The sequence below is a fragment of the Equus caballus genome, chromosome 2, assembly GCF_041296265.1.
Source record: "Equus caballus isolate H_3958 breed thoroughbred chromosome 2, TB-T2T, whole genome shotgun sequence".
NCBI lineage: Eukaryota > Metazoa > Chordata > Mammalia > Perissodactyla > Equidae > Equus > Equus caballus.
Window position 1 is genome coordinate 12,379,332 of NC_091685.1, and position 15,220 is coordinate 12,394,551.

The 15,220-nt window shown below is 35.2% G+C and overlaps 1 protein-coding gene across 8 annotated transcripts in view; it reads left to right on the forward strand.

Moving 5' to 3' along the window:
* The window catches only part of PIK3R3 (phosphoinositide-3-kinase regulatory subunit 3), a 108,977-nt gene that overhangs the window by 65,730 nt on the left and 28,027 nt on the right, over window positions 1-15,220 (forward strand). For all 8 annotated transcript variants that reach the window (XM_023630783.2, XM_023630814.2, XM_070260043.1 and 5 more), the window contains 2 exons: window positions 2,981-3,161; window positions 3,872-3,997. In XM_023630783.2, coding sequence (XP_023486551.1) covers window positions 2,981-3,161; window positions 3,872-3,997 — 307 coding nt within the window. The remainder of the gene's footprint in view (window positions 1-2,980; window positions 3,162-3,871; window positions 3,998-15,220) is intronic.

Consider the following 15,220-nt stretch of genomic DNA (forward strand, 5'->3'; position numbering starts at 1 on the left):
GGATGACTGTTTATGTCCACGTCCAGCATCCACCTCTCTACTTGTGGGCTGGATCCCATCCCATTGCATCCCTCTAATCTGCTCAAGGACATCGCCGAGGAATTATCTTGTCCTTTCTTTTGGATCAACAGTTTTTGTTTCTCTACTGAGCCATTAGCATCAGCATATAAATAAGCTATACTGTCTCCCACTTAAGAATAATAAAAAAAATCCCCTTGATGCTATATCTCTTTCCCACTACTCTTCTGTTTCTCTGCTCCCATTTACAGCAGTATTCCTCAAGACAGTTGTCTATAGGCCTTTCTTCTTCCCCTTCTTTTATTCTCTTTAATCCATCCGAGTTAGGCTTTCATCCTAATCATTCCACTGAAACCATTTTGTCAAGATCACTTAGTGGTCTCTACTTTGCCAAGCCCCAAGATCATTTACCCAATTGATCATTTTCTCTTTGTTGCGCTGCTTTTTTAAAAATTGGTTTTTAGGATACCATGCTGTTAGTTCTCCTTTTACTTCATTAGTTGCTCTCTGTTGGTTTCCTCCGCTGGTTCTTCCTCATTTCCCTGACTGCTGAACATTTGTGTACTCCAGGGCTTAGACATTAGGCCTCTTCTCTTGTTCAGCTATGCTCATCTTCAAATAACATCTACAGGCTGACAACTCCTGATTGTATACTTCTAGCCCAGACCTTTCTTCTGAACTTTAGACTCTTCACGTAGGCAGCTTGATCATCTGCTCTTGGATGTTCACTAGTCATCTCAAACATAACATGTCTAAAACCAAAATTTTTTTTCCCTTTAATCATGTTCTTTCTGTGTAACCTTCTTCATTTCAATAAATAACAATTCCATTCTTCTAATTGCGTAAGATAAAAACCTTGAAATCATCTTTATCTTGTCTCTTTCGTTCATATCCATATCCAGGCCATCAGGACGTCCTGTCAGCTTTCTCTTCAAAATATATTCAGAATCTCAGCATTTCTCAGTATCTCCACTGCTACTACCCTTGTCCAAGACACCTCATCCCTTGCCTAGATTATTTTAATAGTCTCCCAGCTGGTCTTTCTGCTTCTACCCCTGCCAACTTTGAATGGTCTCTTCTTACCCTAGCAGCTAGAATGAGCCTTTTAAAACACAAGACAGGTGATATCATTCTGCTCAAAACCTTCTCATTTCTCCCTGTCTTACTCAGCAGAAGCCAAAGCTCTTACAATGGGCTACAGGCTGTTGCATGATCTAAGCTTCTTTTACGTCTTCTATTTCCTCTCCTACTGCTCTCCCTTTTGCTCATTCAGCCTCAGCATCACTGGCCTCCTTGCTGTTCCTTGAAATGTCAAGGATGCTTCTACCTCAGGGGCTTTGTACTTGCTGTTCCCTCTGCCTGGAAAACTTTTACCCCAGATAGCTACTGTGCTGACCCCCTCACTTCGTTTAGGACTGCTTACATGTCACCTGAACAGAGTGGTTTTTGCTGTGTAACATATATAAAATAGCAATCGCTCAGCCCCTAGAACTCTCTCTTCCCTTTTCTCTGCTTTATTTTTTCCCATAGGACTTATTACCATTTGATATATATATAGTTGTTTATTTTTTTGTTCTACTTTGATGAGAAATTCTTTATCTTCATTATAAACTTAAAGATGGAGATAATGTTCCTCATTCTCCTAAACTGGAAGTTCCATAAGAGCATGAACTCTTGTATCTGGCTTGTTTATCGTGATATCCATTGTGCCTCCTACAGTTTCTGGCACATAGTAGATGTTCCATAAATTTTTTTGAATGAATGAGTGCCTTTTAACTTTTCTCTAGCAGAGAGACCAGCTTGCATTTATTATGAGTATATGTGTGGGTGTACATACACATAGTATAGTAACTACATATGATTAGCTGGTCCTTCTAATTTACATTTTATAGGAATACTTCTTCATCCATCTAAATACTGACTTTCTAAGCATTATTTAGTTTAAATCAACCCATAGATTGAAACCTATTGTGTTTGACCTTTCACAAATCCCAGTGCCTCATTTATCATGTGTAATAGCATGGCATCAAGCAATGTAGAGGCATATTTTTTCCCCCATTAAGTCTGCATGCTGCTATAGGAAGAGTTGAGTGTGTGTGGTGCAGAGTTTTGCTATGATACGATGAATCAACCTGCTGTGGTTTTAGATTATACCTTATGGGACTTGCAAAACATTGCCATTTAAAATTATTTTTTAAGGGATTATTGGATATGACTCAGTAAATGAAAGTGGTCTGAACCATTCAAGTGTCCAATTACACCCACCTGATATAAATGGCTCTTCAAAAGCTATATTTTGTAAAACAGCTGAATGATGGTTGAATCATTTACACTTTGCGATGGCCTAAGTAAATAGTTATTTCCAAGAATTATAAGCAAATATAAAAGCAAAATAATGTAAAGTGCCAGATTAATTACTCAGTTATAAATCATTCAAGGAGCTTAACTGTGTGCATTAACAATAAAACCTTGAGTGTGTTGGTGATTGTGTGACAAATGTTTATCATCCTTCATCATATAGAGGGGCTTCTGCGTTCCTCCACAGGCACACAACCACGCATCTGTAGGTTCTAAAGAGATTGTCTCTGTTCTTCCTGAAAAAATATTGTTAGAATTTAAGTTAGAAAATTCATTCCAAAATAAACAAAAGATACAATTTACTTCCGTTTTATTTTTCTTAAGTGATTATTTTTGCTAAATTTGTTGATACTGAATGCTGCATAGGTATGTTGACCTTTAGGAACCAAGACATTTTATAGACAAAAGAAATACTTGTAAAAATAATAGATAATATATACTTTTACACATATAATTATATATGCCTTTTCACACGTTCCAGTCTCATTAACATAGTAAAACATGTTTATTATGTGATCCAAACTTCTGTATCTCCGTATGAAGGTAGCACTTCAATAGAATTTTGGGGGAAAAAATTCTACAGTTGTTGTCTTGTTGTTCACAGGAAGGGAGGCAATAATAAGTTAATAAAGATCTATCATCGAGATGGTAAATATGGCTTTTCTGATCCTCTGACCTTTAATTCTGTGGTGGAGCTCATTAACCACTATCATCACGAATCTCTGGCTCAGTACAATCCCAAACTTGATGTGAAGCTGACGTACCCGGTGTCCAGGTACCAACAGGTATGATTATAGACGTTTTCGATAGCTAGTAAGGAAGTCATTACTTAACAACAGCATTTGATTCTAATTTACCAGGCTTATCACTTAAAAAACCCCAGAAATTTAGTCATTTCAAATTTCCTACTTAAGATTTATGATATTTTTGGAACTTATTTTGTGGCTACTATTCCTTAATACCTTGTTGGATGTATTTATTAACTTCATATAAAAATACTTCTGTTTATGTTTCCTGTTTATAGTTCATTTCTTAATTTTTAAAGTATTATCTATTTTGATGTGATCTAAAGGCTGATCTTAGTGTTAAAGGATTTAGTGCTTTTGCATGCTTAATATTAATTCAGTAGCTTAAACTTCCTGTGGAAATGCAATTTAAAAATAAATAGATGTGGAGAACAGCACTTTGTGTGTAAGAGACCACTCTAGTTCTTTGCAATAGCATTTTATGATATTCCTGGGGGCTTATTTGGAAAATAAGGATGTCACTTTTTTGGTTTTCCCTTGAGAGAACTTACATCTTAAGAACATAATATCATGATTAGGGTGGCGAGGGAGGCAGGGGAAGTCATTTTTCTTTGTAGATAAAAAGCATTCTGTATGATTGTTGTATAATAAATTGATTTTTACACATTAAAAAAATAAATAAATAGATGTGGAAAAATTCATGTGTCAGAATTGTTAACATTCTCTGTTTCTTCTGTTTACTTGTATAGGATCAGTTGGTAAAAGAAGATAACATTGATGCAGTAGGTAAAAAACTGCAAGAGTACCACTCTCAGTATCAGGAAAAGAGTAAAGAGTATGACAGGCTATATGAAGAATATACCAGAACATCCCAGGTTAGTATATTTTAGTTGTTTAGGCCAATAAGTATGCAATGTGACAGTTACATCAGATTTCTTATAATTCACCTGACAATCTTTAGCTGTCTTAGTATCTTAAACAGCCTTTTTGAAACTTTGATGATATAAATTCCTCTCCCATTCATAAATCTTTTTTTTTTCTTCCCAAAGCCCCAGTACATAGTTGTATATCCTAGTTGTAGGTCATTCTAGTTCTTCTCTGTGGGATGCTGCCACAGCATGGCTTGATGAGTGGTGTGCAGGATCCCAATTGGTGAACCCTGGGCCACTGAAGCAGAGCATGTGAACTTAGCTGCTTGGCTATGGGGCCAGCCCCTCATAAATCATTTTTTTATTGGTTAATGATATAATTTATATCACCTACTATTGACTAGGATAAGGTATGACTGCAAGTGACAAAAAATAGCAAAATAACAAAGTCTTCAGAGAGAAATTTTTCTTTCGTGTATAGGCAGTGCCAGGGGTGTTAGGGCAACTCCACAGTCATTAGGGCCTAGGGGTTCTCCTGTCCTGATGCTTTGCTATCTGTGGAAGTTGGCTCACTCCAGTATCAGCCATTACAACCATATTCCAGCAAACAGGAATGAAGAATAGGAAGGAGAAAGGACCATTCTCTGTTTTTAAGGCTGCTTCCTAGAAGAAGCCTACACTGCTTCCACTTTCATCCCACTGGCTAGACATAGCTGCAGACCACCACCAGTTGTAGGGGAGGCTGAGAAAGCTAGTTTTTATTTGGTTAGGTGTGCTGAACTAACATTTGGGAGTTTACATACTGAGGCAAAGAGAGCTAATGGAAATTGTGGGGTCACTAGTAGTCTCAGCTACACAGTTTTTAGATCATAAACCTTAATAATCAATAATACTTGTTTTATCGCATTTATGATGTAGAGCAAAATTCTGAAGAATAATCTAGTTCTTTTCGTAGAACTGTTTTTTTCTAGTTCTTTTCCCAGAAGTACTTTGATTCTTTTTTAGTTACGCTTGGATTGGTTTAATTTGCCCTGAGTTGTTATATGGTATATAAAGGGTGCTGAGAATTTTTATGAAGGGAAGTTTGTTGCAATATTTGGGTCAATAGTGGCCTAAAAATATATATTTCACTAGGGTTATGCATATACTTTTGAAACACAGGTCATTTTGAACATCAAATGATTTATAGAAGCATTTGTCTATATTGATTAGTCCATTTTGTATTAGCATTAGTCCATTCTACTAAATTCAAAGTTAATTCTTGGTGCAACAATAACTTACCTGAGTCCTTTCTAGGAGATAATGATAATGGATTTTTTCTTGTGTTTGTTTTCTATTTCCTAGATTTCTGCTTTTATCTTTATTATTTCCTTTCTTCTGCTTTCTTTCAGTTTAATTTGCTCTTCTTTTTCTAGCTTCTTAATGTGGAAATTTTGTTCATTGGTTTTAAAACTTTCTTATTTTCTAATATAAGCATTTAAAGCTTATAATAAATTTCCCTCTAAGCCCTGTTATAGGTGCATCCTATAAATTTTGTTATACTGTTATTTTCATTTTTCAGTTTTAAATATTTTCTAATTTCCCTTGTGGTTTTTTCTTTGGCCTTTGTATTCTTTAATTTCTAAATATTTGGAGATTTTATAGATATTATTTTATTTGTTTCTAATTTAATTTGTTGTACTCAGTGAACATACTCATTAAGGTTACAGTCCTTTGAGATTTATTGACTTATGACCTAGCACATGCCTTATTTTGGTAAACTTCCCATGTGTACTGACAAAGACTAGTATAGTTGTTGGTATAGTACTCTGTAAATATCAGTTAGGCCAAGGTGATTGATAGTGTCATTCAGATATTCTATATCTTTACTGATTTTTTTTTTGCTAGTTGTTCTGTCAGTTATTGGGAGAGAATCTTAAAGTCTCCAATTACATTTGAGGATTTGTCTACTGCTCTCTTTAGTTCTCTTAACTTTTGCTTTTTGTATATTAAAAGTCTATTAAGTGCTTACACATTTATGTAAGTTTACCCCTTTATCAATATGTAATATTCCTCTTTATATCTGGTAATCCTCCTGGTCTTGAAGTCTGTTTTTTCTGATACATCCCCACTAGCTTTCATATACTTGCTATATGCATGATATATCTTTCTCTGTCCTTTTACTTTCAATCTGTTTGTGCCTTTATATTTAAATTGCATCTCTTATAGATAATATGTAGCTGGGTCTGGCTTTTTTAAAAATCCAGCCTAACAATCTCTGCCTTTTAACTGGAGTGTGTAATCCATTTATATTTCTTGTAATTGTTGATGTGGTTGGGTTTATGTTCACTTTTTTGTCATTTGCCCCATCTGTTTTTCGTTCCTCCACAACTCTTTTACTATCTTCTTTGGGTCAGACAGTTTTTGGTATTCCATTTTGATTCCTCATCTGGCTTTTTAAGGGCTCTTTTTTTTTTTTTTTTCAGGTAGTTGCTCTAAGGATTACAACATGCATTTTTAATTCATTACAGTTAAGTTCATATTGTACTATGTATCCTGTAAATTTAGTAACTTTACAACTACATAATTCCATTTCCACCTCTCATTGTTGTCATATATTTTGTATCTACATAAGTTAACCCCATAATTCAATGTTATAATATTTGTACTAAGCATTCGTTATCTTTAGAATAATTTTAGAGAAGGAAAAAAAAGAATCTTTTGTATTTACTCATATATTTACCATTTCTGGTATTCTTCATTCTTTCCTATAAATCTGGGCTTTCCTCTGGTGTCATTTCCCTTTAGCCTGAAGAACAGTATAATACTTCTTGTAGAGCAGGTCATTTGGCAGCAAATACTCTCAGCTTTCATTGACCTGGTACTGTGATCTATGTATTTTGCATTCATATAAAATTTTTTTATTAATAAAATTTTTTGTCTTGTGGTAAAGTATACATGACAAAATATTTGTCATTTTAGCCCTTCACAAGCATACAATTCAGTGACATTAAATACATTCACAATGTTGTATAACCACCACCACTGTATACCCAAAACTTTTTCATCATCCCCAACAAAAATTCTTTACCCATTAAACAATAACTCCCCCTTCTCCATCTCCCCAGCCCCTGGTAACGTTGTTACCTCAACTAACCTCTACTTTCTGACTCTCTAAATTTGCCTATTCTAGGTACCTTATACACGTGGAATCATAAAATATTTGTCCTTGTCTGGCTTATTTCACTAATTATGTTTTCAAGGCAAATCCATGTTGTAGTATATATCAAAATTTTATTCCTTTTTATAGCTGAATAACATTCCAGTGTATGTATATACCACATTTTGTTTCTCCATCTGTTGTTGGACATTTGGATCATTTCCAATTTTTGGCTATTGTGAATAATGTTACTTTGAACATTGATGTACAGATTATCTGTTCGAGTCTCTGCTTTCATTTCTTTTGGATATATACCTAGGAATGGAATTGCTAGATCATATAGTTCTATTGTTAACCTTTGGAGAAACTGCCAAACTGTTTTCCACACTGGCTAAGCTATTTTACATTCTGACCAGCAGTGCATGAAGCTTCCAGTTTTTCCGCATCCTCAAATCCTTGTTATTTTCTGTTTTTGTAATTTTGAAATTTCTTTATAGCCATGATAGCAGTTTTGAAGTAATATCTCATTGTTTTTGTTATTGTTGAGTTTTAGGAGTTTTTTAAAAACAATATAGTCTATGTATGAATCCCTTATCATATTTATGATTTTTAGATATTTTTCCCCTTCTGTTGGTTGTCTTTTTGCTTTCTTGATAGTATTCTTTGATGCACAAATGTTCTTAATTTTGATGAAGTCCAATTTGTCTATTTTTCCTATTACCTATGCTTTTGGTATCATATTCATGAAATTTTTGTCAAATCCAATGTCATAAAGATTTTCTTCTAAAAGTTGATTGTTTTAACTCTTAAATTTAGGGTTTTGATTCATTTTGATGTAAGGGCCAACTTTATTCTTTCCATGTGAAAATCCGTTTTCCCTGCTTTGTGGTCCCAACACCATTTCCCCATTGAATGGTCTTGGGACATTTGCTGAAAATCCATTGACCACAGGTGTGAGGATTTATTTTTGGACTCTGTGTTGTCTCCCATTGGTCTGTGTGTCTATCCTTATGTCAGTACCATGCTGTTTTGATTTCTATAGCTTCATAATAAGCTTTGACATCAGGAAGTGTGAGTCTTCCAACTTTTTTTTTTGTCAAAATTGTTTTGGCTATTCTGGATTCCTTTCCATTCTATGTGAATTGGAGGATTGGTTTTTCCATTTCTGTGAAAAACGCAGTTGGGATTTTGATAAAGACTGCATTGGATCTGTAGATCACTTTGTGTAGTGTTGTCATCTTAACAGTGTGAAGTCTTCCAATCCACGAAGACAGGATGTCTTTCCATTGATTTCTGACTTTAATTTCTTTCAGTGTTGTTTTGTAGTTTTCAGTGTAAGTGTTTTCCACCTCCTTGGTTAAATTTATTCATAAGTATCTTATTCTTTGTGATACTGTTGTAAATGGAATTGTTTCCTTAATTTCCTTTTTGGATTGTTCATTCCTAGTATATAGACTACAACTGATTTTGTGTATATAGATTTTTGTATTCTGCAACTTTGCTGAATTTATTAGCTGTAACAGTTTTTTTGGATTCTTTAGGGTTTTGTACGTGTAAGATCGTGTCATTTGAGATAGTTTTTCTTCGGGGCCGGCCCGGTGGTGCAGCGGTTAAGTACCCATTTTCCGCTTCAGTGGCCTGGGGTTCGCTGGTTCAGATCCCGGGTGTGGACATGGCACTGCTTGGCAAGCCATGCTGTGACAGGCATCCCACATATAAAGTAGAGGAAGATGGGCACAGATGTTAGCTCAGGGCCAGTCTGTCTCAGCAAAAAGAGGAGGATTGGCAGCAGTTAGCTCAGGGCTAATCTTCCTCAAAAAAAAAAAAAAAGAAAGAAAGAAAGAAAAAGAGAGAGTTTTTCTTCTTTTCCCGTTTGGATGTCTTGTATTTTTTTTTATTGCCTAACTGCTCTGGCTAGAACTTCAAGTACTATGTTGAATAGAAATGGTGAAAAGTGGCATCCTTGTCTTGTTCCTGATTTAGGTGGAAAGCTCTCCATTTCACCACTGAGTGTGATGTTGGCTTTGGGTTTTTCGTGTATGGCTGTATTACTTTCTTAGGTCTGCTGTAACTAAGTACCACAAACTGGGTGGCCAAACACAACAGAAATTTATTGTCTCACTGTTCTGGGGGCTGGAAGTCCAAAATCAAGGTGTTGGTAGGGGCCGTTCTATCTCTGAAGGCTCTGAGGAGGATCCTTCCTTGCTTTTTCTTAGTTTCTGATGGTTGCTGGCAATCCTTGGCATTTCTTGTATTGTAGACGCATCACTTCAATCTTTGCCTCCATTATCAATGGCATTCTCCCTCTGTGTCTGTTTTTTCTTCTTATAAGGATACAAGTCATTGGATTAGGGCCCACTCTAATTCAGTATGACTTCATCTTAATTTACTAATTACATCTGCAAAGACCCTATCTCCTAATAAGATCATATTCTAAGATCCTTGGGGTTAGGACTTGAACGTATCTTTTTGGGGAATGCTGTTTAGTCTACAACAGTGGCCTTTATCATGTTGAAAAAGTTTCCTTTTGTTCTTAGTTTATTGAATGTTTTTATTGTGCAAGTGTGTTGGATTTTGTCAAATGCTTTCTCTGTGTCAGTTAAGATGATTACGTTTTTTTTCCCTTCATTCTATTAATGTTGTGTATTATATTGACTGATTTTCATATGTTGAACCCCCCTTGCACTCCTGGGATAAATTCCATGTGGTAATGGTGTATAGTTATAGTCCTTTTAATATGCTGCTGAATTTAATTTGTTAGTATTTTGTTGAAGATCTTTGCATCTGTATTCATAAGGGACATTTTCTTTGTGTTTTCTTTTCTTGTTGTCTCTTGGTCTGGCTTCAGTATCAGAATAATGATGTCCTCATCGAATGAGTTAGGAAGTGTTCCCTCCTCTTCTATTTTTTGGAAGAGTTTGAGAAGAATTGTTGTTAATACTTCTTGAAATGTCTGGTAGATTCACTAATGAAGCCATCTGGTTCTGGGCTTTTCTTTGGTGGGAAGTTTCTGATTACTGATTCAGTCTCCTTACTGGTTATCATAGTTCTGTTCAGATTTTCTGTTACTTCTTGAGTCAGTTTTGGTAGTTTGTGTGCTTCCAGGAATCTGTCCATTTCATCTAGGTTATCTAGTTTGTTTGCTTGTAGTTGTTTATAGCATTTTCTTATAATCCTTTTTATTTCTGTAAAGTTGGTAGTATGTCCCCTCTGTAATTTCTGATGTTAGTAATTTGAGTCTTCTCTGCTTTTCTTAGTCAGTCAAACAAATGGTTTGTCAATTTTGTTGATCTTTTCAAAGTTTTTGGGTTTTTTCCTCTATTTGGTTGATTTTCTCTATTTTTCTATTCTCTATTTTATTTATTTCTCCTCTACTCTTTATTATTTCCTTCCTTCTGGTAGCTTTGGGCTTAATTTGCTCTTCTTTTTCTAGTTTCTTAAGGTATATAGTTAGGTTATTGATTTGATATCTTTTTTCCAAATGTAAGTGTTTATAGTATAAATTTCCCTCAAGCACTGCTTTTGCTGCATCCCATATGCTGTGTTTTTGTTCTTATTTATTTCAAGGTATTTTCTAATTTCTCTTGTTGTTTCTTCTTTGACCCATTGGTGGTTTAAGAACGTGTTGTTTAATTTCCACGTCTTGGGGGTTTTCTTGTTTTTCTTCTATTTTTGATTTCTAGTTTCATGTCTTTGTGGTTTAGAAAGATACTTCATATGACTTCAGTCTTTTAAAATGTATTAAGACTTGTTTTATAGCCTGTTGTGATCTATCATGGAGAATATTCCATGTGTACTTGAGAAGAGTGTGTATTCTGCTGTTGTTTTGTAGAGTGTTCTGTATATGTCCGTTAGGTCTAATTGGTTTATGGAGTTGCTCAAGTTCTCTATTTCTTTATTCATCTTTCATCTGGTAGTTCTATTCATTATTGAATGTGTGGTATTGAAGTCTTCAACTATTATTGTAGAACTGTCAAACTGTCCATTCCTCCTTTAATTCTGTCAATTTTTGCTTCATTTATTTTGGGGCTCTGTTGTTAGGTGCATATATGTTTCTCTTTTTCTTCTCCTCCCTTCTGGTATTCCCATTGCATGTGTGTTACACCTTTTGCAGTTGTCCCAAAGATCTTGGATGTTCTGTTCTGTTTTTTTCAGTCTTTGTTCTCTTTGCTTTTCAGTTTTGGAGGTTTCTAATGAGATATCCTCAAGTTCAGAGCAGGGATTCTTGCTTCAGCTATGTCCAGTTGGTATTTCTGTTTCTCTGCATACATTGGCCATCTGTTCTTACATTCAGTCTACTTTATCCATTAGAGTCAGTAGTATATTAATCTTAGTTATTTTAAATTCCTGGTCTGATAATTCCAACATCCCTGCTATGTCGAGTTCTGATGCTTGATCTATCTCTTCAAATTGTGTTTTTGGCTTTTGGTATGCTTTGTGATTTTTTCTTGATAGCCAGAAAGGCTGTACTGAGTAAAAGAAACTGCTGTAATTCGGCCTTTAATGATGGTGGTGAGGTGTGGGAGAGGGAAGCACTCTATAGCTCCAGGACTGGGTCGCAGTCTTTTAGGGAGTCTACGCCTCTGGACTATAACTTCACAAGTGTTTCTCAGGGTTTTTTCCTCCACCCTTAGATGGGAGAGGATGGCTAGAGTGGATTGGAGTTGGGTATTTTCCTTCTCCCAGGTCAGTTAGGCTCTGATAATACTGCAGGAAGCTAGGCTCTGGTTAACTAGTTTCTCCTGAGGTCAGGCCTTGCTAAGAACAGTGTGCTCTGGCATATTTCAAAATGGTTCCGTTTCTTCTCCTTCTGCTGGAAACGTGAGGGAATTTTTCTCCAGTATTTACTATGAGAACCTGATTGAGCTCCTAGAGGTAAATCTCAGAAAATTTTGGGGGTCTCTTTTGACTGGGTTTCCCTGGAGTTTTTATCTGTCAGAGTTGCCTACCCTGAGTCTCCAGCAATTTGTCAAGTGCAGTTTATGTTTTCCTACCCTGCTACTGGTTTCTGCAGTGGTTTCTGCTTATGAGCACCTCTCTTACAGATCCTAGAAGAGTTGTTGCTTTTTGAGTCTGTTTAGCTTTTTACTTGTTTTTTGGATGGAGTGGTGACTTCCAAGCTTCTGATATGCAGAACTGGAAACCAGAAATTCTCTCTATATAACTGTTTTATCTTCTTGATGTAGTGAACCATTATCAGTATGTAATGTCCTTCTTTGTCTCTTGTAGCCTCTTTTGACTTAACATCTATTTTGTTTGATAACAATATAGCCACCGCCACTCTCTTTATCTTCATATTTGTGTGGAATATGTTTTTCCATCCTTTTACTTTCAACCCTTTGTGTCTTTGCATCTGAAGTGAGTCTCTTGTAGATAGCATCTGGGTGGATCGTTGGTTGTTTTTTTCTTTTTTTTTCTTTTTTTTTTCTTTTTTTTTAAAGATTTTATTTTTTCCTTTTTCTCCCCAAAGCCCCCAGGTACATAGTTGTGTATTCTTCGTTGTGGGTTCCTCTAGTTGTGGCATGTGGGACGCTGCCTCAGCGTGGTCTGATGAGCAGTGCCATGTCCGCGCCCAGGATTCGAACCGACGAAACACTGGGCCGCCTGCAGCGGAGCGCGCGAACTTAACCACTCGGCCACGGGGCCAGCCCCCGGTTGTTTTTTTCTTTGTAAAATCTGTTTACCAGTCTCTACCATTTAGTTGGATGTAATCCACTTACATTTAAAATAATTACTGATTAATGATAAGGAAGGACTGATTTCTGGTTTTAGCAGTTAGTTTTCTGTGTGTCTTACACGATTTTGTTTTTCAGTTCTTCCATTACTGGCTTTTTTTGTATTTAATTGATTTTTTTTTAGTGTACCTTTTTGATTCCCCACTTCTTTCCGTTTCTGTATATTTTTTAGTTTTTCTTAGTAGATACCTTGGAGATTATAATTAATGTCTGAAATGCGTAACAACCTAGTTTGAATAATGCTAACTTACTGAGTAAGTTTTCAATAGTATATAAACACTGCTCCTATGCATCTTTGTCTTTCTTCCTTTCTATTGTTATTGTCACAGATTACATTTTTATACATTGTATACCAATTAACATAGATTTATAACTATTGTTTTATGCATTTGTCCTTTAAATCATGTAGAAAAAATAATTCTAAACCAAAAGTACAATAATCCTGTCTTTTATTTACGTATGCAGTTACCTTTACTTTATTTCTTTATGTGGTTTTGAGTTACTCTCTAGTGTCATTTCATTTCAGCCTGAAGGAGTCTTTTTAGCATTTCTTGTAGGGCAGATCTAGTGGTAATGAACTCTCTCAACTTTCGTTTATCTGGAATATCTTAATTTCTCCTTCATTCTTGAAGGACAGTTATGCTGGATATAGAATTATTGGTTGACAGTTTTTTTTTTCTTTCAGGACCATAAATATGTTATCCCAGTGCCTTCTGGTCTTCCTGGTTTCTGATGGGAAATCAGCTATTAATTTTATTGAGGATCCTTTGTACACAATGAGTTGCTTCTGTCTTGCTGCTTTCAAGATTCTCTGTCTTTTGACAATTTGACTATAATGTGAAATACTTGTTTTTTGTATCTTTGTTTATAGTTTGTAATTGCTAGCTGTGGAAGGGTTAGTCAGCTATCAACTATTCCAGTATTACTGTAACTCAGGTGTCTTGTTTTGACCCTGGTGTTTATGTTCTTGATTGTCTCAGCCCCAAAGCCCTTGATAGTGTCTGTGGTGGGCAATGTAAAGGTAGAGTCTGCACCAGGAACCTCACGACTTGTGGGGCTTATTAGGGGATATTGGCCTGTGAGAATTACAGATTAGAAATGAGATAGAGTATTGATTGGGAAAAGCTGTGGGATTACAGTGGCCAGAAATGCTTTAATGGTCCATTTTCCTATGTAAGATGTTTGATTCCATTTTATTTTCAGGGTTTTTTTAATTGGTTAATTAGTTATTCAGAATAATTTTAATAACCTTTATTTCTCTCTACCTGGATACTTGTGGTGTGCCTGTGTGTGTGTATGCTTTTTTCACACTGCAAATTTCAGCTTCTCTGTATTCCTTTAGCTTTTCCAGATGAATTATCTGTGATGAGGGCAGTGTTTTGGGTAAAGTAGGGAAAAAGTTACTGAGCTGCTTCAGATTGAATCATCATAAGTGGTCAGCATTAGGGGATGGTGAAATGATCATACATATAATAGAAGGTTTTATAGCTGTTTAAGTAGTTTTTCAGAAATTATTTTAAAACTTTTTGATATTTAGAAAGTGCAAAAGTTATGTAAATTTGTATGTTAAAGTCAGTATAAATTATTGCTGAATTCTCTATGAATTATAGCATACAGGGTAAAAGTCCTCATTCCCCAGAGGCAACTGCAGTTATTAAGGGCTTCTTAGGAGTTCCTAATGAATTGAGAAATGCTTAGGATCTAGTTTCGGTTAAAAGGAGACAGCATGTAGAATTGTGTGTGCAATGTGATTTGTCAGCTGAGGGTGTACCCACTCACCTGAAGGTGAGACTTTATGAGAATATACTGGGATGTTTTGAATGGTAGAATTAGAGGGATTTGGTAAAAATACAATTAAAATAGAAAGAAGGAAATAATAATAGAAATAATATGCATATATTATTTTATATAACAAAAATGACATTTCTTCTTTTTAAAACAAAATGAAATAAAGTTATGCTATAACCATCAAAAAGAATGAGTGAGGTTTATATTTACTGATTTTGAGTGATTTCAAGATTTATTACATAAAAGAAAGCAAGGTACAGAAAATTGTACATGGTATGCTGTCATTTATGGTTAAAAAAAGAAAAAGAGTGTGGAGGGTGATATATATTTATATGTGCTCAGAATATCTATGGTCAGAAACTAGGTGTATTCTCTGGGGAGGATAATTAAGGCAGTGAGATAATTAAGGATAAAATAAAATAATTAAGGAAACTTACTCTTTGCTGAATATTCTTTTATATTATTTGATTTGTCTTTTTCTGTGCACATTTATTACCTTCTTAAAAATATATAGAATAAACTGAATTGGAATTTAGGAGATTTATTTTCTTTAAAAAAATTATTATT